We start from the raw sequence: 24,534 nt of genomic DNA, 5'->3' as shown, positions 1-24,534 counted from the left end.
ACCAAACCATAATGACTTAGATGACAGCATGTGTAGTTTTGACATTTTAAATGCTTTATTGATTCAGTGAGTTTGTTCTATTCCAGGAGAATGTGTGTTAGGGATACAACTGGAACATTAGCAATGTGTAAAGCTTGAAAATGTCCTGCAGTACTAACAGTCATGTTGTTTGGGATTTAACAAGCCACAAAAAATGCACAAAATGGCACAAGGCAGTAAACATAAGGCAGTATCACCTTCAACAGATAAAACTTAAGATTAAAAGAAGAGATATTAAAACCTGTAGCAACTGATGTGATGTCAGATGTGCTGTGTAATGTAAAAACCTGTCAAAATGGACACAAACATTTCCCTCTAAATGCGGACATTAACACAGATATTTTTGATTCTGTCATATTTATCCAAGCTATTCTCCAACAAGTGGAAGATGTTCCTCTCGTAATCTTTTTTTTTGGATGAAGTATTAATTTAAATTTTAGTTTCAACATATTCAAATAGACATTTTAATGCATCTGGACCACAACAGTTGCTCACAGGCCTTAAATCCACCACAGGGACGAAGATATTTCAAAGCAAAATGACTCAGACGTTTTCTCTAACACTTAAGGTAACCGACAATAACTGGAGACATTTAATCAACAACACATTTGGCTATTTCTTCAGCAGTGTTTTTTGCTTGATGACCACTCCAGAATGAATGAATTCATGGTACAGGCATCTATTTCACAGTCTTGTTTCACGGGTATCGGGCATATTCTGGACTTCTGGTTTATCATTTTGGCCGGACTCCTTTTTCCTTCTCAAACTGGGCAATCTGATTGAAAATATCCAACAGGTTAGAAGGGAGGTCTTTTTTAGGCCGTGCTCCGGGCACTGGGGTCAGACTACTCTGTTTGTTATTATTTCCAACTCCGTCTGATCTTCTACCGTTTCCCCCATCTGACCTCTCGTCCTCTTCTTTCCCCTTTCTACCGTCCCTCTCTCTCTTAGCCTCTTCTACCTCCCGGATTTCCTCCCACCCTCTGCTCTCAACCCTACCGCCATCCAAGGAGTTCCTCTTGGCCGAGTCATGTCTCATCCTACTCTCCACGTGTTTGGATGCAGAACTGGGGTTCCCGAAATATTCAGACTTGAAACTGGACTTCCGTGAATACTCAGACTCGGCGGATGAGCAGGACACTTTTCGCTGTCTGCTCTCATCAAAGCTGCTTCTCCTCTTGGAGTCACTGTCTCTCCTGTCTTTCCTGTTATCCTCCCTCCCTCTCTCCCTGCTCTTATCCCTCCCTTCTCTACTCCTGCTCCCCCTCTCCTCTCTTTCTGGGCTTCTGCTCAGACTATTTTTCATTCTCCTCGTCCTGCTCTCCTCTCCCTCGTCCCTTCTCTTCCTTTCTCTGCGCGAGGAGTTGGACTCTTCGTCCTCTGAAGCGCCTGACAAAGAATACAGTTGACAGATTCGTCTATCTTCAGAATCCTTTTCCACTACCTCCTCCTCATCCCTCATTCCAAACCCCGGGCCTCCTTTCTGGTTGAGAAAGGTGGCGGAGGTGTTGGGAGGAGCGGGATACCACTCCACCTCATCCTCCTCTTTCTCCTTCCTGTCTCTCTCGCTCTTACCCTCCTCACTCCTCCTGCTCTCCCTTGAGGAGATCCTGCGGTGGCGCTTACTACCCCTCTCAGACCTCCTCCTCTTCTTTTTCTTCTTTTTGGACCTCCTGCGAGAGGAGGACGACGATGAAGAAGAAGAACTCTTGGAGGAAGTGGAGGATGACGAAGAGGAAGAGGCTGATCTCTTCCGTTTTTTCTTCATCCTGTGAAAAAAAAGACATCCACTGAAAAAACAGCTGACGCTTTGAAGTTATGAAATGACTTCCATGCCTTCATCTGCAGTATATTTACCTGCTACACTTTTAAAAGATCAGAGCCAACTCACCTCTTCTCCTCTTTTAAGATCTTACGCAATTTCTCAGCGCTGGTCTGGCTGCTTGTAGCTTTCTCTTGCTCCTTAGCCAGCGCTTCTTCTCGCAAGCGAATCGATTTCTTTACGGTCGCCGCGCGAGGCAAGGCAAGACATGACAATGGCAGGCAAGAGTCCACAAGCACGCCATGACCCAAGACATGCAACAGAGACCCCGAAATCGATCGGCATTCATTTATTCAGTCATTTGTGTCGGAGTAAAAAGTATGTGGAGGAAGAGGGAAGTCAAAGGTTTGAGAAGGACAGCAGAATGTTATAATCGCACGCCACAGATGACAGAATGATCGAGAAATAAACGAAGGGTCACATATTTACCACGGAAAAAGTGGCGAGATCCAAGATGGCGGCAGTTTGCAGAGAAGCAGATGGAGAGACAGAGGTAGAAGCAGAGGTGTGCAGAGAAAACAAACAGCATTTGTTCCCCATTGAGACAAAAGAAGGTTTCAACGTTACCGTATTTGGACCGGGGACACGGCGCACACAAGTGTCCAGTGGAGGAGTGGTTGTCATTGTGCAGTTTGTTTTATTTTCACCCCCGCAAGGCAGGTGGCAAGGCCGTGGCAGTTGAAGGGTCAAAGGGCAGAGTCCCAGGGTCGCGGACACACACACACACCAAAACACTTCATCAGTATTACAAACCAACATTGTCAGGAAAGTGCATGTGTTCTCGCACAAAATTCAGAGTGTACCAGGAGAGCAGAATAGCAGACCACACTTTGACTAACTAGAAAATCTGTCCTGATATACATATATATGGAAGGATAAATGCACATTTACGTAAACCTGAGCCCTCTTTTCCAATGTGTTTGTGTCTAACTGACTGATGTGAACAATTATTGCTGTTGCCCCCTCGCTCAAACAGCAACTTGAAACACATGCCCCTGTGAGCGCTCGCAGGATTCATTAAGCACCATGGACAGCACCATAGCGCTATGGATCAGATAGTGTATATATTCCTATTCGTTTGTGTAGATAACACAGTTTATGCAATTAGTATGTAGTTTGGGACTGGCACACAGCTGTTTCTTATTAATTTGTGTGCAGTTTGGTGAGCTCTCTAAATGCCAATAAAGTTACACTCCGCTTTGGTTTTAATCTTTTAATCATTTTCCTCTGTTTTTCTTTTTGACATCGGAACTTAAATTGTATTTACATATTAATTTTTTTTCTTTTTCTGTTTTGCTCTTTTATCCCTACTCCTGATGGGTCACACTTAATTACTTATGGATGAAGTAGAAGTAGAAGTATAATATTGAATAATAAAACACATGGGTGAATATTAAAATGAATACAGGGTTCCTGTAGCTTAAAAATGGGTAGATTTGAGACTTTTTAAGACTTTTTATAAATGCCCCTCAGAATTAGGTTTAAGACAAATTTTCTAATAAACAAAATTGAAGGACAATTTAATTTGACATAAACATGACTTTTTTGTCCAGTGAAAGATTTAACTTATCTATATCAAATATTAATAAAAATAACCATTTTGTAGTGGAACACATAAAGACAATGAACATATTATATTATATTATATCATTAAAGTATCTATTTAGTTTACCAACAGAAGTGGAAAATATCTGGCATTTTTTGACGGTTTTCTGGGCAATTTTGCATTTCTCAATCTGTGAGATTGCACTGCCCATATTCCCATCGTGACGAGTTTAAGAAAAGGAATGAATAAATTAGATGTTACAATTAATAAATAAATGAAAAAATAGATGCTACAAATTATTTTGAGATTTTACAGCGCAACTTCAGAAAAAAAAAAGACGAATAAAATCCTTCTTCCCATGTCTGAGCATTTAAGTCAGTTTAATACCAATTAAGGCCTGATTTTAGATGAATGAATTAAATGCCTTTTAAGACTTTTCAAGAATCTGCAGGAACCCTGAAATAATGACTGAATCCTGTTTCCCTGAATCTTTTTTTACCTTTACGGTTCTGGTACTGTGCACGGTGGCTCACTGTCACACTGTAATGAATCACTGGGTCACTGGGAGAACGGAGCCACTGTCAATATTTTTAGTAACAACTGCACTTTTCCTAAGATGAAAAGTCAAAATGTGTGCTGTGGAAAAGGTTTTTTTCTGGCAGAACAGAAAAGAAGTATGACAGCGTGGTTATCGTTATAAAGGTTGCCGTATCGAAATAATAATAGCTGGTTACAGAAGTAAACAGAAACCACTGTATTGTTGTAGTTTTAATTATATGTACAAAAACAAATAGGATCATTTACAAGCCGAGATTTTTTTTTTGTATAAAATAAAACTGATTTACATTTTTCAGGGGAGTGAATGATTCTAACCGGTTTATAGCTGTGTGATATTGATTAATATTAATATTTAACTAACATTGAGCTGGTAAACCATTATCAGACGCACTGAATTTTTAGTCCTTCCTGTTTGACACAATGACATATTTTCCTATGATTAGTTAATGGTCAGAGAGTGTAGCGTTTTGTTAACTGGTCCTCTGATCTTAGAAAACTGTCAAATTATTTTCAGAAAAAGTTACAGCAGCTTTTCCTTAGCTGTGTAAACTTACAGGTTTGTTCAGGTTGAAGAGGCACAGGTGTGATGCTAAGCAAACATAAAAGAAACTGCTACTTTATTGACTTAATGACATCTTATAATTAAAACACTAAAGTTAGGAGTATGCTAACTAAGATTCATACATGCCTCTGTCGTATTTAAGTTCAAACCTGCTCCAACTTATTTTTCGGCCACTTGGGGGCAACAGAAACAAGCTACGAACACTAGACTGAAATACTGTCATCGTTTAGGTTCATGAACTTGTTAGTAAACAGTTGCCTTTTTATACATCCAGTAGATACAGAACCAATATTCACTCTCCTAACAACTTAGTTCTTTGTCTCCACCAACTCCTCTCTCTTCAGCTGCTAATTAAGTCACCATGTTCACCAGTTAGTAGCACGCACACACACACACACACACACACACACACACACACACACACACACACACACACACACACAGTTTGCCAGTTTGTCAAATTTTCTATTAATATAATAGATTAAATTATATAATATAACAAATTGCTGATACTGCGATAATATTGTTATTGTGAATTATTTTGGCCATGATACTTTCACTGTTGTGAAAGTCGTTTTCAGCTGAGCAGGTAATGTAAACCAAGGACTTTTTTTCACTTCCTGCTGCTGCTGATGAAAGCAGTGAGACTGAACGAAAACAGATTTGTTGAGGGCCAAAAACCACAAACATTAGGTTGTAAGATATTAATTATTATTTTAAAAATACTAATCACTTCATGAAAGAATACCTGGATCACACATTATTGAAACAAAGAAACAAAAAGATTCTGGGCTATCTCTATTCATTTGCTTTACCTGTTTTGTTTTTCATATGCACCACATACAAACTTAACAATGCTTTGATGTGCCCATTATTGTTGCTGTAAAGTTTAATACTTAAGTCCATAATGCACACGGTGCATACCAGCCAACTTCCCCTCATTTGTGTGTGTGTGTGTCTGTGTGTGTGTGTGTGTGTGTGTGTGTGTGTGTGTGTGGTGACCCGCTCACCTGTATAGTGTCTGTGATCTTGCGCAGGGCCTCCTGCGCCTCAGGGTTTGAGTCATCTAGCGACAGAGCTCTCCTATACAGTCCTTCCGCTGTTACTAGCTTCTCCTGTTCTTCAAGCCTAGACATAAACACAAACAATTGACCTCCGAGTTAGTAAGGACAAAGAAATAACTCAATAAACATTCATAAAAATTACATAACATATTCCTGTTACCACTCCCATTTCTACATTGACTTCGTTTTAATTACGGGAACAAACCAGACCAGTTCATGTTCACTCGGCTGTTCCAAAACAGCATGTCTGACCTCTTTTTTCATCTTTTTTCAAGTGTTGACTGAGCATAGAAATATTCAAACCTTTTGAGGATTGTGCTGTCTCCTCTGTAAAAATAACTTTAATCGTACAATGGTAAAAGAAGATAAAAAGGGGAAGAAAATCGACATGAAAAATACAGCAGAGATGTTTCTAAAGTGCTGTGCAACTGAGATGCCTCTTCTACCTCACACGAAGGCTGAGCAGCATGATACTGATTATTTGGGATACATGTCCATTTATAGACACACAGCAAACAACACATGTTAACCGGACTTAGGTGCAATTAATAAGTAAAAAAACAAGCAGGTCTCAGGCAAGCTCTTGTTTCCGTCTGCAAACTTTCCTCTTTCCCCAAGATGGACTTGAACCACAGCTCTTACACTGAGCTTGACCTTCAATAACCTCATAGTAACAAGAAAAGTGCACTCATACTGCTGCCAGGTAAGCAAGCAGCTGCCAAGACTGATCATGGCCACTCTTGACAGTTCTTGCAGTTCTTCTTCTTCTTCAATTCTTGCAGACATGGTGCAGCGTGATTCAAAAGCGTCCCAGAAATACAAGCTTTATCTATTTTTGACAGAGTTCCAGCGTGTTTCCCTAACATGTACTCGATAAAATATATACATAGATACAATATAATGATGAAAAAATAATGCATTTTGAAAGCTAAAACATAGCCACACATCTTTGATCCATGTCATTCATAACTGGACTACAGCATGAGAAAGTAGGAAATAAAATCTAACTTATGCATGGTGGAGAAAATAATGCATATAACTGATGGTGCTTGGTGCAAGGGATTAAACACTGCCTGAAAAACTCTTAGATGACTGTTTGCATTGCTGTTTGACTGGAAGATGCTGTTTGATTAAGATCACTTCTGCTAACATCATGAACAATGAATATGCTACTAGAAATTAAAAGAAAACCTTAGAGAACTTGCAACTTTAAAGCAACTTGCTGCAAACGGTTTGGAGACAAGTCCTTGCATTTTCAATGCATTTTTATTATACACTACATTTCAATAGATATCTGTTGGCTCTAACTTTGACCCACTACAATTACTTGATTAATAAATTGGTTGTCACCAATCAAATTCATCACCTACTAATTTGATCATAATTCAAAAAGAAAAATAAGTCTAAACTCGCTGATTCCAGCTTCTTAAATGTGAATATTTTCATGATTCTTCACTCCTCTACAACATCAAACTTAATATCTTTTGAGTTATTGTTATCTTGGGCTTTGGGAAACACTGATTGACATTCTTTCACCATTTTCTTACATTTTATAGACCAAACAACTAACCTATTAATTGAGAAAATAATCATCAGGTTAATCAAAAGTGATGTTGGCATGACAAAAAAAGTAATGAGATGGCAAGAGCACAAACACACACCCCATTCTAGATACTTCGCCTACATCTCCATCTTACACCTCTGCACTATTATCAAAGCAAAGGGAGCGCTGCTTACTGTTTTCCTCTCTCCACCAGCGTCTGGCAGAGGTATTTCTTGGCATTGCGGTGATCTGGACAACTCTCCAGGGCCAATTCAAAGTCTGTTACAGCCTTCATGATGCTGCCTTTGTTAGCATATCTGTGAAGAACCAGTGAAGGAAGCACATATTAAGAACATTTTTTTTTTTTTTTAAAAAGGGGAATTAAGTCATTTTTGTTTGCAGGAAGTAGCACAACTGAGAAACAGTAACATTCTGAGAAGCATTTATTTTCATTTTGTCCGCTGTCATTTAACCTGTTCTTGACTTTTAAACAGATTTCGTGTACCTGCAGAGGGAGAAGTCTAACATAGTCTAACATTGTCAGCACATTCAAGAAAGTTTTAATATAAACAATAACATCTGTTATGTCATTCATAGAAGAATCCCCTGTTATGTCATCAGGTATACTGACTGAGTGAGCACTGAGCCAAAAACAGCTTTGCATTGCATCACATACAATAAAATAATGACAGGGACAGGTGTGGTATCTCAACTACTGTTCCTCATATTGTCTCTCAGGATTTCCACCAGCGTATTGCAAGCCAGGCAGCTCGAACAACCTAACATCATCAGTTTACATTACCGGTTAGTTAACTTCAGACTGTTTGATGTTGACGGTAATGCTACAGTTAACGCTAACAATTCAGGAGCCAAAGTCTGCATTCACAGTAGCTGACGATAGTGACAGTAATTAACTTTATGTTAACAGCTTAAATCACGTTACTAAACATTTACCACTGAATTCCTCCTGTTCATCATCAGTAGGACTTAAGGAGAATGACATTTCTCCATTGCATTTTGTCCTTGGTAACATACTGCACTTCTCCCAACGACAGGTGAATGTTTTCCAGCAGACACCAGCTCGCCAGGCTGTATCTAGCTTTTTAGGGGCTATATGCAAAACTTTTTTTTGCCCTTCTATTTCAGTCACTCAGAAAACGCCCAAATCACGCACAATGCGCATATGTGACCAAATGCTCCTTATTTTTATACATAAAACTTATTGTAATTTAATTTAGCTGCATTGTTAACTGCATTATTAATTTAACTTAGCTGCATTAATCAAAATCAAAACAAAGTCTGTCACTGGCTGCCGTCAAAAAAGAAACATGGGTACTGGCCTACATCAGGCTCCTGCCAGCCCCCATCAAAACATGCTCGCCACCTGACCTGAAAACTTTTCAACAGTCTTCCAAATGAAAGGATGCATACTTTTGGTCTATGGCATTCTTTGTTTTCTTTTAACCACCTCAGTTTTTCATATGGTTAAAAAAATTAATGTTAATCACTTATCATTAAAAACAACTGCTAAACGTTGGCCAAAAGAGAAAAAAAATACACAATCACACATGAATTATGATTATTATTATTAAGACAAAACTATCCAGGGGGAAGACTTTCCTGGTAATTACTGGAATACAGCATAAGAGCATCCAAAGTATGTTGTATGACTACAAAAAAAGAAATCGACTCACAGAGCTCCACGTGCCACCAGTGCTTCCACATTATTAGTGTCGATATCCAAAGCTTTATTGTATTCATTCATGGCTTCCACATGACGACCATGTTTAAAATGGTCCACACCTGCACGGACACTGAGGGAACAAAGACAGAAACATGGAAAATGGGTTTAAACAGACACTAAGTCAGAAGAAGCCAGACAAGGAAAGACCACATGAAAGGATAAGTTGCTCACTTTGCACAGTGATTAATATAAGAGACCAATGAAACACAATAAAGGCAAAATACAGATTTCCTGTGGTCAAAGTTAAAAGTTTAGCATTACCACTTCAAGGCCCACGATGCAGACTGTTTCTTCCTGATCACAGAAGCAAAATCATCTTCTTGGAAAATTTTACTGTGGAGAAAGAGAGATATATGGTCACAATCCCGTGACCGTTGAAGCAGTCGTCTCTCAATGTCTTCCTCTTCATAAGAGTATCATCTGCCTGTCCTTAACTTGGAAAGAAAAGTCCCCTGACATGTAAAAACCCAGAGACACAGAGACATTCTTGATGATAGAGAGTTCCATTTAATGTGAATTGGCATATAAACCAAAGACACTGATTAACACGGATAAAAGTGTTGACAGTTTACCTTTTTTCTTGCAGTTTTCTTGGTCTTACGTATACTTACAATTACAATTACTCAGATACAACTGCGCAATGCCTGAGTCATTTGGATATTAGAGAAAAATATCACAAGTAACACCAATCAGTTCTCATTCTCAAGCAAGTGAATCTGAGAGACTGACTACCTGAAAACAAGCAGGCTGCTGCTAAAGAAACAATCCTTCAAACTCCACAAAATACGGTGTTACTTGAATAACTTAGAAAACAAAAAGTCAGCCGGCCGACATGTTTACCTTTGTAGTCCTCTCATCATTGATGGTGGGTGGGTGTCACTCACTCCCACCTTTTCCAGCAAATATTCCACTACAGAGGGGTTGTGGTAACCATGGCAACTCTTCAGTATACACTCGTACGTCTCACTGGAGTCAGCGGCTGCACGGACGCTACGGCTAAAAGCAGAGGGGAGGATGATATGTCTTATATCCATGTCTGTCCAGACTTTGATAATATCTAATGTGAGGAATTTGAAGGAATTCAATAAAAGCTATAACATTTTTGGGTAATGTTGATGTTTTATATACACGTTCAACCCGGCAGCACAGAAGATTTATACAACCAGCACAGTTTTAAGGTGGACACTATTGATTAGTGTCACCAATTCAGTATCTGACCACATGTTTCCGCTTCTGTTCCTGAATTATGACGTTAAGTAATAGCTAAAAAGGTATTTTTGCAGAACATTATGATGTCACAGTGAAGTTGACTTTTACACATTTGGATGCAAAATGTCATCACATTATCATATAATACTACCAGAAATTTGTGTGAAATTTTGTCATAATTAGCATATGAATTCTTGAGTTATGTCCAAAACCATGTTGAGTGAGGTCTGGGTGACCTTGACCTCTGACGACCAAATTCTTATCAGTTTGCAATTAAGTCCAAGTGGACATTTGTGCCAAATTTGAAGACATTCACTTTAAATTCCTAAAATACCAAATTCATCAGAATGGGACGGACGGATGCATGGAGTGCACAAAATGCCTCTGGCCTCTGCTGCCACTGGCACAGAAGCATAAAAACACTTTACACAGATTAAACCAGTTATAGCAATTCATGCCACAATTGGAAGCACTTTAAGAATTCATTTATCTTATCTGGTGATCAAAAAATGATTACAAAGATCACAAAAGAAATGTTTACATGACCCATTAATCCTGACTGCAGCTAATCTATATTAAATAATAAAGAGCAGCTGGAGTCATCTGAAGTACAGCATGACAGGGTGAAATGCTTGTTACCATCAACAGACAAATTAGGTGAATGCTTAATAAAAGTTACTTGATTGATATCACATTCTTGTTAATTAAACACCGTCCCACATTCCTGAATCCTGACATTTTATTTTACTGTTTTAATTGATATGAAAAATACTAGTTAGATGTTTTTCTCTAAAGTAGTTCTCAAACTACAACCGTTTTATTCTGTGTATTTTGTTGTGTTTTGTCCTGTCATGTTGTGTTGGTTACCTATAGTGTATTGGCAGCTCTTCTCGAGGTAAGACACCCAGTTTAATGTGCTCTAAGCTGGGGGAGAGGGAGGCCGGGTGGAGGGAAACTGTGATTTTCTCCTGGTAGCGGTCAATATCTTTCACTGCAGCTACAGAACAGAGAATGTGCATTAATTAGGCGAAGATTTGACAGATTTTTCTTTTAGACATGAAAAACAGCAAAAACTCACAGAGACAGAAAACACTTTAATGGCTTTAACTTATGAACGGATCTCTCATGAGCAATTTGACTGATAAATGTCTGGGGGTTATGAACATACATACACTGTAGAGCTTCAATCACTAGTCCATTGACAGAAAATTACTCAATGACCATTTTCATACTTGATTAATAATTTAAGTACTTTTCAAGCAAAAAATGTCAAACATTGTGCTGTTTCTTAACATGGAGATCTATGTCTGCTTTTCTTTTTCTCATATCACAGTGAAATACATAACTTTGGGTTTTAGACTTTTGGTCAAATAAAACTAAGTATCATTTGGAGATTTTACCTTGGACTGTTTTTTTTTCATAGTTTTCTCATATTTATGCACTGAACGATTAATTGGGAAATAAAAGTCAGCTTGATGACGATCAGAGTCTAAGACACTTACCTCTGATGAAGTCCCCTATCTGATAGTAGGACAGAGGGTCATCATGGCTGCCAGTGGAAGGAATTTCTCTGATGTGACACAGAGCCTGACGGGAAAGAAAAAACAGAATAGTTTAGATACTTTTTGTGATTGCACCCAGGTGTGTGGTAAGACAGGAAGTTATGTCAGATCTGTGAATTCCTGGACGACTGCCAGTCATGTTACTCCCTCTGAGCTTTTAAGGGAGGAAATTCCCAGAAGACAAAAATGGGTTTTCATAGCTTAGATGCACTAATTGAAAACATGTCAAGAACACGACTTACGATGCCAACCTGCATGGTGCACTTAGAGACACATTGCCCTCTGGCAGTCCTTCAAGAATTCACAGTGCCAGAGCTGTACCCATACAGCTAGCCAATTCGTAATCCAATCCATCTGCATTTGCAGAGGTTGACCTACTGGTTTTGATCTGTAACAGGGTTTATCACAGGGCTTCAGTGCATTTAGTTGATTAAGCTTGTTGACATACCGACAACTCTAAGTCTTCTATGTCTCTCTTCAGTCCTCCTGCTGTGCAGAGCAGAGTAAGAAAGAAGCCGTAATCTCTTATGTTGTTGATCCTCCCCACCACAATGTCTCCTCTTTCCAAGTCCCTGTACAGCATGGCTCTTCTTTCCTCATAAGACACCTCCATGAATAACTCCACTGGTGGCATGATGGCATAGGGCTCTGGGAGGGCAGAGGCAGAAAGCTAAATCAAACATGTCACATATACAGATGCATTCGTATGTATACACTGAGAGTACATCCACACTAGACACTTTATTTTAAAATCATCCTGTGTAGACACGAATGGAGGGCTGAAGCTGCTGCTGCTCTGCTAATGTGCTGCTCACACTACGAATCCTTTATTGACACAGTGGCTTCATTTACATGCACGCTAATATTCCACTGTTATTCCAAATATGAAAAAATTATGAATTTGATGCAAATCGTGTAAACAGTTTGTTCTGTTTAGATATTCTGAATCCAGCCTTTTTCTGAAATGAACATTTTCCAATAAAGATATGCGATATGTCAGTATTATTCAGGTTTTAATAGCATTCTTTGGGTATATGTACAGCACATTCAGAATGTTTCAGCTGGGGTTTTAATCGCAGTTTGTGACACGCAACCTTTTGTCTGTTTGCAGTCAGCTCAGTCACCATGGAAAAATTGTACACAAACCAACTAGGCAACAGTTTGCAGGGCTAGGGTAGAGATGCATGCCCAAAAGAAAAGGCCACACTTATTGACAGGAGAAACACCTACTTTTAAACAACCAACAAAACTTGGTAATCAGCAGGTTTTTGGATAAGGATATACTGAAAAAAAATCCTATCATGTTGCCAAGAAGCAAAATGACAATCCAGATTTTAACATGATAAATGACATGAATGGCTGCACTGAAATGTGAATATTAGTGGAATATTAATTTTCATAAGGCATGTAAACAGCTTCATAGGAATATTGTGTTTTGCGAGATGAGGGGGAAAACCTGAATATTTTTGTGCACATAAATGTAGTGAGTGCAGACTTCTCAAAAAGATACAAAAAATATGTATCAGAGGAGATTTCAGAAATTTGGTCCAAAGTATGCTGAAGCACATGGACTTAACAATGACTTAAGGTCACTAAATCCCTAATTAAGATCTCATCCCACACAGGGCAAGGAAATAATGAGCTGCATATAGATATGCAAAAAAAATATGTACACGAGCACATGTAATTTGAATTTTGCTATATTAAAACATGATACAGAGGATCACAGAGCGCAAAAGAGGATTGAACAAGCAAACAAATTGAAAGCTTAACAAAGTTCTAGTGTTTGCAAACTGAAAAGAGGACAAAAACAACATGATTTAGCTGTTTTGCCAGGTTCACGTCTTTTCATGTGGACTGACACACTTTACAAAACAAACAACATTAAAAAGATAGTGTGAACAAGTTTCACATATGTAGTAAAACCAACACACACCTGTAGCGTCCTGCTCCTCGTGCTCCTCTTCTTGATGAGTGACAGTCTTCCATGCTGGAGAGAACAGGATGTCAGCCTTCCTGGCAATGAACTGCTCCACAAGGGCGCTGTCCTGCCCATCACTCCTGCTGCACAAAAAACACAGCAAAGGCTCTTTAGTGAATAACCTTTTGGAAGTGTTGTGTGAAGCACGCCTGTTAGATAGGTGCATTGGATGATAAAATTGGGCAAAATTAACAGCTAAATTTTGGCATGCTATCAGCACTGAGCTTATAAAAGATTTAACTTTTCGGTCATGGACCACCATCAGAATCCAAATTTACCATATAAACGATCAACATCTGTACTGTAGAGCCACAGGCTGCGATAAACATCGAAAAAGAGGCATCAAATCAATAGGTCAAAGGTTCATCAAAGGTTCACATGCAAACTGGAAATATTTAATAACCTTAAAAGTACATCAAATAATACCAAAACAAAATAAACAAAGGTGACTTGCTGAAATACCTTTCACAAGTGGCCTTGCACAGGTCAGACACCACAGCCTGGAAGTCTGGGTTTTCTGTTTGTTCACATTTAAGTTTGTTGAACAATGACTCTCCATGATATGTAAGACACTGCCTCAACAAGTCTCTGTCCATTCTGCTTTTACACTCCCGCAGTCACATTACTGTACGCTACACACAGCTGTCACACTGCATACAGCAGCCGTTAGCTATGGCTAAAACGATTTAGCGGGTAGCAAAATTCAGAAAATGAGATATTTGTCTCGTCGAGGAAGTCGCGGAGACATTTTTTAAACACTAGACACTCGAATTAAACACAGTTGAGGACCTCGCGGAATGCTGATTATTTGGGGCACAGGCTGAAAAATACAGTTCAGTGTAGTACGTTAGCTGGATAACGTCACTCTCCGGCTAGCTAACGGTAGCATAACAAAGGACACACTGGCACGACAACATTTATCTTCGTAAAAAATCACACTATTCCGTTATTTTTACATTTGCAAAATTCCGCCGTCTTCTATAACTCAAAAACAACTATCGTATTTATTCCACAAAGTTGAGTTGGGAGGACTGACAACTCGACAATCCACGTCTGTCTCGGTGAACACATGCACTACTGAGCATGCGCATAGTGTGTTACACCGAAAGCGTCGGGAGAAACAAACTCCATGTAGGAACCATAGTGCACGAATGAAAACGCAATCATTTTTTAAAGAAGTTTGAAATCCAAATAAAGTCAAAGTCAACTGGAAAACCCGTGAGCCACAGTACATGATAGTAACTTATATTATAGAAATTATAAATAAAATATCCTACCACATTTAGTCTGACAAACAGCCATAATTAGCCAATTATGCTTTCAGGGTCACAAGAATACAACCTCTAATTCTCAGGAAAGTTGGAAAAACTCAGCAACAACACACATCGTTTTCTAGAAGTAGCTAGCACAAAAAAGGGCTTCCGTTAGTTTTCATTGAAGCAGTTGAGCTTATTTTTCACAATATGTGGATATAATTAACATTAAGACAAGACAAGATAAAACAAAAAGCACTGCAGGTAAAGCAGCCTGTCAAAGTACTACTAAACTGACTGTTAACAGTAAAACACAAGGAAAGCATATTGGATATTAAAATTTCAATCAAAGAAGAGAGAGAGAGCAAATCAAGAGAGGACTTGTATTATGTAAATAAGAAACCTGTTTGACAACTTTGATAAGGGTTTCCAGTAATGCTTTGGCAAGAGCCTGTTGAGGTCAACAGCATTTTAACAATGAAATGGTGGTGATGTACTTTCCTCTCTGTACGTAATAAAAGCTGAAGCAGTTCTAAAACAAGAAGCCCTTCAGTGGAGTATCAGGCCCCTATGCACCAGTTATGTTGATAGAAAATTTCTTGTTTTGAAATATTTCCTTACATGTTTCCCCTGGATTAGCTACTTCATTAAGACAAAGAGAATGTCCATGTTTTTATTTAGGAGTTAGCAAATGTATTCCACTTAATAACTACTGTCACTGTCATGCAATTAGAAAAAAACCTACAAATAAATATCCCTTATAATCCAGCACGTTCATACAGGAGTTGAGATTAATGTTGTAGTGCCTTAGTGTTATTTGTACCACATCCTGCCCTAAAACCACTTTTGATTCAGCTTAAAATGTTTATTTCCATCCTCTCATCCTAATTACCACTTATTCTCATAACCCATGGATTGTGATAGTATGAGTTTTCTGTCATGACTTCTGAAGGATGGAGACACCTGTTGAAGCTCCAATCACCACACGTTTAATATGAGTAAAAGTATGAGTATACAATTAAAATTACAATTACAAACATGAGTACAATAAACGAGCACAACATAAATGAAGATGAGTACAAAGATGAACTAAACAAAGACTACAAATGAGGACAAGTACAACAAAGATGAGCACTCGGGTCAGCCCAGACAGAGACAAGACTAAACGCAGACTAACTAACATAGAACATAGAAAGCTGGCGAACACCGATCACATAGAAAGGCTGTCGTATTTATAAAATGATGTGACGTAGATGGTAGGTATCAATTACTAACATGTCAGATACTAGACTTCTTTTGAAGAATGAGGGATTTATTTGTGTTGCTTAATTTACTGGCACTGGTCCAGCTCAGGTATCCATGGTCAGCCACATCTGGTCAGACATGGTCAGACTTTACCATATATAGGTAGGTATTTCCTTAAGGTAGACATAGGGTCTCGAACTAACTATGGAGGATGCATAATCATAAAAATACATACTAACAGATTGTCAGCCTAATTGTGCATGTTGTGAGGTACACTACACATTTACTAGTGTCCTTTATTTTGTAAACATATATGTCTGAGACTCACCTGGTTTTTCAGGTTATATGAAAGTAGCCTCTGTCACCCATGCTCTGTCTGAGGTATCTAAGGGAGGAGTAATTCACACTAAGACCTAAGAACAATGTGCATTTACAGACAAAATACTTGTGTGCTCCTGAATTAGTGAGTAGTAACACCAATCATCATGGAAAGAAAAATCCTTTCTTGGATATTTTTGCTTGGATATTTACATGCATCCTCTGGACAAGGTAATTATTTATTATAAATATCTCAGTAAATGGTACTTTCATGGCTTTGATTGTTTGTATTTTATTTCAGAAAACTAGAATTAGCACCTCATGGTTGTTTGCCTTGGCACTCTTGTCAAGTTGCAGTTTACATCTATATCTGTAAAAACCTGGATGCTTCACAAACATCTCCCCCCTGGCAACACAGATCTATACAAAAGGTCACATAGACCATGACTTTTGATTAACTAAGATCTATTCAGTTCATTCTTGACTTCAACTGTATATTTGTGCCAAATTTGAAGAAATTGCCTTAAGGTGGTAGTCAGATATCACGTTCGCAAAAATTAGATGGTTGAAAGGTTATATTGATCTTGAGCTTTGACCTATGACCACCAAATTGAAATCAGTTCATCATCAAATCTAAGTGGATGCTTGTGTCAAATTTGAATGAATCCCCTCAAGACATTCTTGAGATATCACATTTGCAAGAATTTGGACAGTCAAACTGAAAACAATGCCTCTGGCCACGGCTATCGCTGACATGGAGACATAATAATAACCATAAATTCTACAATATACTTCAACGGGCTTCATCGTTGTCATTTTTTCATAATTTCAACCGCACAAAATGAAATTAAACTAATTCCAGCTATGCAATACAATACAAAGCATATTCACTCTAAACGCTTGTATAGGATATCTGCTGATGTAGAGGTAAAAGTGTTGGTCACCTCTGTCTTCTGCATTCGGCCACAAGTTCTCATTGACATCACACCCTATTTCCTTTCTTACAATACACCAAGAATCTTTTTGCAAACCTGAAACATCCCAGCTGATCTTTGGTAGATACTGTACGTCCATCAGTCATTGCACGATGTGGCTGGTAGTGGTCTTCACGATGTGGCTGGTAGTGGTCTTCACATCTGAGGAATAAAGAGGCGAAAGAATTGACAACATACTAATATGGGCTTTAAACCACTTTTGGACTAGAAGAGAACAGTCAAATAGCACCTGACAAAAGTCTTTTAATATAGCTAGATGAAGCAGAATGTAACTAATCTCAGTTTAATTTACACTCATTTGTATTATGTTGAATGCATGCTTTTGAATGTGGAGTGTAGTGCTATACACAGAGTTTTGGTAGTGGCTGAGTTTGAGTGACAAAACAATATTGAGAGATGTGGCTGTTAAATGCATTTTTATGAAAGCGATTAAAATGTGATCCACTGTTTAGTCAACACTGACTTCTGATGTGCTGACTGTGTGATATGTTTTGTAATAAAAAAAAACACACACAACACTGTAATATTCAAATCCAAAAAACATTTACACTTTGAATGTTCATATAAAACAACAAATCCCTTGAAGAAAGTTGTAGCACTAATCAACAGCAAGAATAAGTGAAAGGTGCAGAATGAGCTCTAAAATACATGCCTGATTATAACTGTAGATTCTAAAAAATATGCAATAAGATAATAAAAATGTATAAAACCATGCAATAGAATCAATAAATCATTAAAATCACCCTGGAAACAAAGAGCCATGCACAGCAAACCAAAGTACAGACAGGAAACGCTCATTCATTTTCTGCCCGTCAGTTTTGTACTAACATTCCTGAGGGTAGCGTGGCCTGATGATCATTACTAGGGATCCTCTTTTTGACAGCATGGATACTCAAAAGAAAATTCATGCCAATGTAGAACGTAGTTGTTGAGATGTTTGGTCACAGCCAAACTGATATCCAAAAAAAACCACTTAAACATTCATAACAACAGAGGAGGATACAAGAAAAGACAAGTGGCACCTCCCACCAAAAAGCTCCCACTAAGTTATAAAATCCACCACACAGACTGCCAAAATGCAACTAAAAGTAGTGTCAGTTGACATGAGAATTAGTTTAAGAAATTCAATTGGACAGTATAACCATGAGCTGTAATTATAGGGAGGTGAAATGCACTTGTTTGGTTCAAAACTTTCAAATACATGAGTGGAAAATCTTCCAAATGTATTAAATCATGCACACTATTCTGCTTATACACAGACAGATATCTATCAAGGTAAGAAATGCTATAAAATGTACTTTAGACTCTGATCTATGACATTGAAAATCTAGTTACACCCTAATAGTCATAAAAAAGTGAATCTTGATGAATTGCACTTGACTGAAGACAAAATTAATTCTGAATTCTTCTGAAATTTAATTTACAATTGCCTGTCCCAAGTCTAGTTTTAATTAAATTATCCAAAAGAGATGGGCAATGATTCCCATAATTTAGATTTAAAGCCTTGTTCAAAATCAATTTTTTACTGCCTTTAACATATATAAATTTACTGCAATACTAGTATATCTAAGGGGATGTTGCATTTTCCACAAATTCTTTTAACATTAAGACTGTTTATTTTATTTAGTCTATTTTCCATGTTTGTTTCCATGTAAAGTTTTTTTTTTCAATCCTTACAGGGTTGGAATCACTGGTACATATACAGATGAAATTAAGTTCCCTTGGAGGTGTGAGCAATGAAAACATCACTGAACTTGTTAAACAGGTAAGTAAAATGTATAATTTTACTATTTTGTAAAAAATCTTCTTTTGACGATATCAATAATAACACATGTACATAATATAAAGGGCAGGGTAAAGAAAGTAGATATATATATAAGAATGATTGTTCTCTATGTTTTCTCTCCCTTCAGCTGTTTAGGGAACAACTCCTGAATGGAACAGCCCACACAATCACAGTGACAAAAATACAAAGGGTTGGAGTTGCACCCACAACTTCAACTACTACAATCCGAAGCCCCACATCAACATTCAGAACATCAACGATGTCTAATTTTCCTTACACTACAATTACACCTCAGATAACCACAGCTATAACAGAAACCACCACACCTAGCACCATGACAACAGCCCAAACCAACACTACTGTACTCCAAACAACCACACTAACAAGCACCACAACAACTGTAGCCCAAACAACACCTGCTCCGACAACTGCAGCCACCACAACACCGGCTCCAACAATTGCAGCCCCCACAACACCAGCTCCAACAACTGCAAACTCCACAACACCTGCTCCAACAACTGTAGCCCCAACAACACCAGCTCCAACAACTGCAGCCCCTACCACTGCAGCCCACACAACACCTGCTCCAACAACTCCAGCCCCCATTACACCTGCTCCGACGTCATCTCCTACAACACATGCTCCAACAACACCATTCCCCAAAACACTCGCTTCAACCACTGCAGCCCCCACAACACCTGTTCTGTCAACTGTAGCCGCAACAACACCTGCTCCCACAACTTCAGCCCTTACAAATGCAGCCTCCACAACTCTAAACCCCAAAACACCTGCTCCAACAACTCCAGCCCCCACAACAGCCACTCCTACAACTCCAGCATCTCCAACACCTGCTCTGACAACTGCAGTCCCCGCAACCACTGCTCCAACAACTGTAGCCCCAACAACACCTGCTCCCACAACTGCAGTCGTTACAACTGCAGCCTTGACAACTCTAAACCCCACAACACCTGCTCCTACAACTCCAGCCCCCACAACAGCCGCTCCTACAACTGCAGCCCCTACCACTGCAGCCCCAAAAACACCATCTCCCACAACTGCAGCCCCCATCACTGTGGCCCCCACAACTCAAAACCCAACAACTGCAGCCCCCACAACACCTGCTCCAACAACTGTAGCCCCCCCAACACCTGCTCCAACAACTGCAGCCCCCACAACACCCACTCTGATAATTGCAGCCCCAACAACACCTGCTCCCACAATTGCAACCCCTACCACTGCAGCCCCCACAACGCCCGCTCTGACAACTGCAGCCCCCACAAGACCTTCTCCAACAACTCCAGCCTCCACAACACCTGCTCTGACAACTGCAGTCCCCACAACACCAGCTCCAACAACTGTAGTCCCAACACCTGCTCCCACAACTGCAGCCCCTACCACTGCAGCCCCCACAACACCTGCTCCAACAACTCCAGCACCCACATTACCTGCTCCGACAACTGCAGCCCCCACAACACCTGCTCCGACAATATCATCCCCTGCAACACGTGCTCCAACAATAACATTCCCCACAACACCCACTTCAACAACTCCAGCACCCACAACACCCACTCTGACAACTGCAGCCTCAACAACTCCAGCCCCCACGACACCTGCTCCACCAACTCCAGCCCCCACAACACCCGCTCCAACAATTGTAGCTCCAACAACTGCAGCCCCCACAACACCCACTCTGATAATTGCAGCCCCAACATCACCTGCTCCCACAATTGCAACCCCTACAACTGCAGCCCCCACAACACCTGCTCTGACAAATGCAGCCCCCGCAACCACTGCTCTGACAACTGCAGCCCCCACAAGACCTTCTCCAACAACTCCAGCCCCCACAACACCTGCTCTGACAACTGCAGCCCCCACAACACCCGCTCCAACAACTGCAGTCCCCACAACACCTGCTCCCACAACTGCAGCCCCTACCACTGCAGCCCCCACAACACCTGCTCCAACAACTCCAGCACCCACATTACCTGCTCCGACAACTGCAGCCCCCACAACACCTGCTCCGACATTGTCATCCCCTGCAACACGTGCTCCAACAACACCTGCTCCCACAACACCCACTTCAACAACTGCAGCCACCATAACACCTGCTCTGACAACTCCAGCCCCTACAACATTTGCTCCAACAACTGCAGCCCCCACAACACATTCTCCAACAAATGCAGCCCCCACAACACCTGCTCCAACAACTGCAGCCCCAACAACTCCAGCTCCCACAATTGCAACCCCTACCACTGCAGCCCCCACAACACCTTCTCCAACAACTCCAGCCCCCACAACACCCATTCTGACAACTGCAGCCTCAACAACTCCAGCCCCTACAACACCTGCCCCAACAACTCCAGCCCCCACAACATTTGCTCCAACAACTGCAGCCCCCACAACATCTTCTCCAACAAATGCAGCCCCCACAACACCTGCTCCAACAACTGCAGCCCCAACAACTCCAGATCCCACAATTGCAACCCCTACCACTGCAGCCCCCACAACACCTGCTCCAACAACTGCAGCCCCCACATTACCTGCTCCGACAACTTCAGCCCCCACAACACCTGCTCCAAAAACTCCAGCTCCCACATTACCTGCTAACACAACTGCAGCCCCCACCACACCTGCTCCGGCAACTGCAGCCTCCACAACTCTCGCTCCGACAACTGCATCCCCAACAACTCCAGCCCCCACAACACCCGCACCAACAACTCCAGCACCCACATTACCTGCTCCATCAACTGCAGCCCCCACAACACCTGCTCTGACAATGTCATCCCCTGCAACACGTGCTCCAACAATACCATTCCCCACAACACCCACTCTAACAACTCCAGCCCCCAAGACACCTGCTCCAACAACTCCAGCCCCCACAAGACCTGCTCCAACAGCTCCAGCCCCCACAACACCTGCTCCAATAATTGTAACGCCAACAACACTTGCTCCCACAACTGCAGCCCCTACCACTGCAGCCCCCACAACACCTTCTCAAACAACTCCAGCACCCACAACACCCATTCTGACAACTGCAGCCTCAACAACTACAGCCCCCACGACACCTGCTCCAACAACTCCAGCCCCCACAACACCCGCTCCAGTAACTCCAGCCCCCACAACAGCCACTCCCACAACTACAGCCCCCACAACACCAGCTCCAACAACTGCAGCCCCCACAACATCTGCTCCAACAACTGCAGCCCCCACAACACCTGCTCCAATAACTGTAACCCCAACAACACCTGCTCCCACAACTGTAGCCCCCAGCACTGCAGCCCCCACAACACCTTCTCCAACAACTCCAGCCGCCACAACACCCACTCTGACAACTGCAGCCCCAGCAACTCCAGCCCCCACAACACCCGCTCAGACAACTGCAGCCCCCACAACACCAGCTCCAACAACTGTAGCCCCAACAACACCTGTTCCCACAACTGCAGCCCCGAACACTGTAGCCCCCACAACACCTGCTCCAACAACTGCAGCCCCAACAACTGCAGCCCCCACAACACCTGCTCCAACAACTCCAGTCCCCACAACACCAATTCCGACAACTGCAGCCTCCACAACACTTCCTCCAACAACTGTAGCCCAAACAACACCTGCTCCCACAACTGCAGCCCCTGCGACTGCAGCCCCCACAACTGCAGCCCCTGCGACTGCAGCCCCCACAACTCCTGCCCCAACAACTCCAGCCCCCACAACACCTGCTCCAACAACTCCAGCCCCCACAACACCCGCTCCAGTAACTCCAGCCCCCACAACAGCCACTCCCACAACTACAGCCCCCACAACACCAGCTCCAACAACTGTAGCTCCAACAACCACTCCAGCCCCCACAACACCTGCTCCAACAACTGCAGCCCCCACAACATCTGCTCCAACAACTGCAGCCCCCACAACACCTGCTCCAATAACTGTAACCCCAACAACACCTGCTCCCACAACTGTAGCCCCCAGCACTGCAGCCCCCACAACACCTTCTCCAACAACTCCAGCCGCCACAACACCCACTCTGACAACTGCAGCCCCAGCAACTCCAGCCCCCACAACACCCGCTCAGACAACTGCAGCCCCCACAACACCAGCTCCAACAACTGTAGCCCCAACAACACCTGTTCCCACAACTGCAGCCCCGAACACTGTAGCCCCCACAACACCTGCTCCAACAACTGCAGCCCCAACAACTGCAGCCCCCACAACACCTGCTCCAACAACTCCAGTCCCCACAACACCAATTCCGACAACTGCAGCCTCCACAACACTTCCTCCAACAACTGTAGCCCAAACAACACCTGCTCCCACAACTGCAGCCCCTGCGACTGCAGCCCCCACAACTGCAGCCCCTGCGACTGCAGCCCCCACAACTCCTGCTCAAACAACTCCAGCCCCCACAACACCTGCTCCAACAACTCCAGCCCCCGCAACACCTCCTCCAACAACTCCAGCCCCCACAACACCTGCTCCGACAACTCCAGGCCCCACAACACCAGCTTCGACAACTGCTGCCTCCACAACACCCGCTCCGACAACTGCAGCCCCCACAACACCCACTCCGATACCTGCAGCCCCCCCAACACCTTCTCCAACAACTCCAGCACCCACAACACCCGCTCTGACAACTGCAGCCCCAACAACTCCAGCCCCCACGACACCTGCTCCAACAACTCCAGCCCCCGCAACACCCGCTCCAACACCTGCAGCCCCCACAACACCTGCTCCAACAACTCCAGTCCCCACAACACCAATTCCGATTCCAACACCTGCAGCCCCCACAACACCTGCTCCAACAACTCCAGTCCCCACAACACTAATTCCGACTCCAATAACTGTAACAACAACAACACTTGCTCCCACAACTGCAGCCCCTACCACTGCAGCCTCCACAACACTTCCTCCAACAACTGTAGCCCAAACAACACCTGCTCCCACAACTGCAGCCCCTGCGACTGCAGCCCCCACAACTCCTGCTCAATCAACTTCAGCCCCCACAACACCTGCTGCGACGACTACAACCCCGACAACACCTGCTGCAACAACTGCAGCCCCCACAACACCTGCTGCAACTACTGCAGGCCCCACAACACCTGCCCCAAGAACTGTGCCGCCAACAACCCCAACGCCCACAACACCTGCTCCAACAACTCCAGCCCCCACAACACCTGCTCCAACAACTCCAGGCCCCACAACAACAGCTCTGACAACTGCAGCCTCCACAACACCAGCTTCGACAACTGCTGCCTCCACAACACCCACTCCGACAACTGCAGCCCCCACAACACCCACTCCGATACCTGCAGCCCC

The 24,534-nt window shown here is 42.1% G+C and overlaps 1 protein-coding gene across 2 annotated transcripts; it reads right to left on the bottom strand.

Moving 5' to 3' along the window:
- Positions 1 to 33: 33 nt before the first annotated feature.
- ttc14 (tetratricopeptide repeat domain 14) lies at positions 34 to 14,721 on the bottom strand. Of its 2 annotated transcripts, none has more exons than XM_042514134.2 (12): positions 14,093 to 14,721; positions 13,586 to 13,710; positions 12,098 to 12,297; positions 11,590 to 11,674; positions 10,955 to 11,084; positions 9,719 to 9,874; positions 9,140 to 9,211; positions 8,829 to 8,948; positions 7,329 to 7,451; positions 5,538 to 5,655; positions 1,931 to 2,037; positions 34 to 1,808 (listed from the first exon to the last, which is right to left on the bottom strand). In XM_042514134.2, the coding sequence occupies exons 1-12, from the start codon at positions 14,224 to 14,226 to the stop codon at positions 773 to 775; spliced, it is 2,406 nt and encodes an 801-aa protein (XP_042370068.2). In that variant the 5' UTR covers positions 14,227 to 14,721; the 3' UTR covers positions 34 to 772. The 2 variants fall into 2 exon arrangements, with proteins under 2 accessions (XP_042370068.2, XP_042370062.2); XM_042514128.2 differs by having other exon boundaries at positions 13,586 to 13,713; positions 14,093 to 14,720.
- Positions 14,722 to 24,534: the final 9,813 nt, after the last annotated feature.

This window comes from Plectropomus leopardus, chromosome 5, assembly GCF_026936395.1.
Source record: "Plectropomus leopardus strain MGB_pleo_1.0 chromosome 5, ASM2693639v1, whole genome shotgun sequence".
Taxonomy (NCBI): Eukaryota; Metazoa; Chordata; class Actinopteri; order Perciformes; family Serranidae; genus Plectropomus; species Plectropomus leopardus.
Note: the sequence above shows the minus strand (reverse complement) of the source record. Positions and strands in the feature narration are given on the sequence as shown.

Excerpts from the sequence above, each read along its gene's own strand:
- ttc14 (XM_042514128.2), bottom strand. The coding sequence starts at position 14,226 with ATGGACAGAGACTTGTTGAGGCAGTGTCTTACATATCATGGAGAGTCA. Across the intron at positions 13,714-14,092 it reads TGCAAGGCCACTTGTGAAAG|CAGGAGTGATGGGCAGGACA; the intron begins GTATTTCAGCAA and ends TTTTTTGTGCAG. Across the intron at positions 2,038-5,537 it reads AGATCACAGACACTATACAG|AAATCGATTCGCTTGCGAGA; the intron begins GTGAGCGGGTCA and ends GCGACCGTAAAG.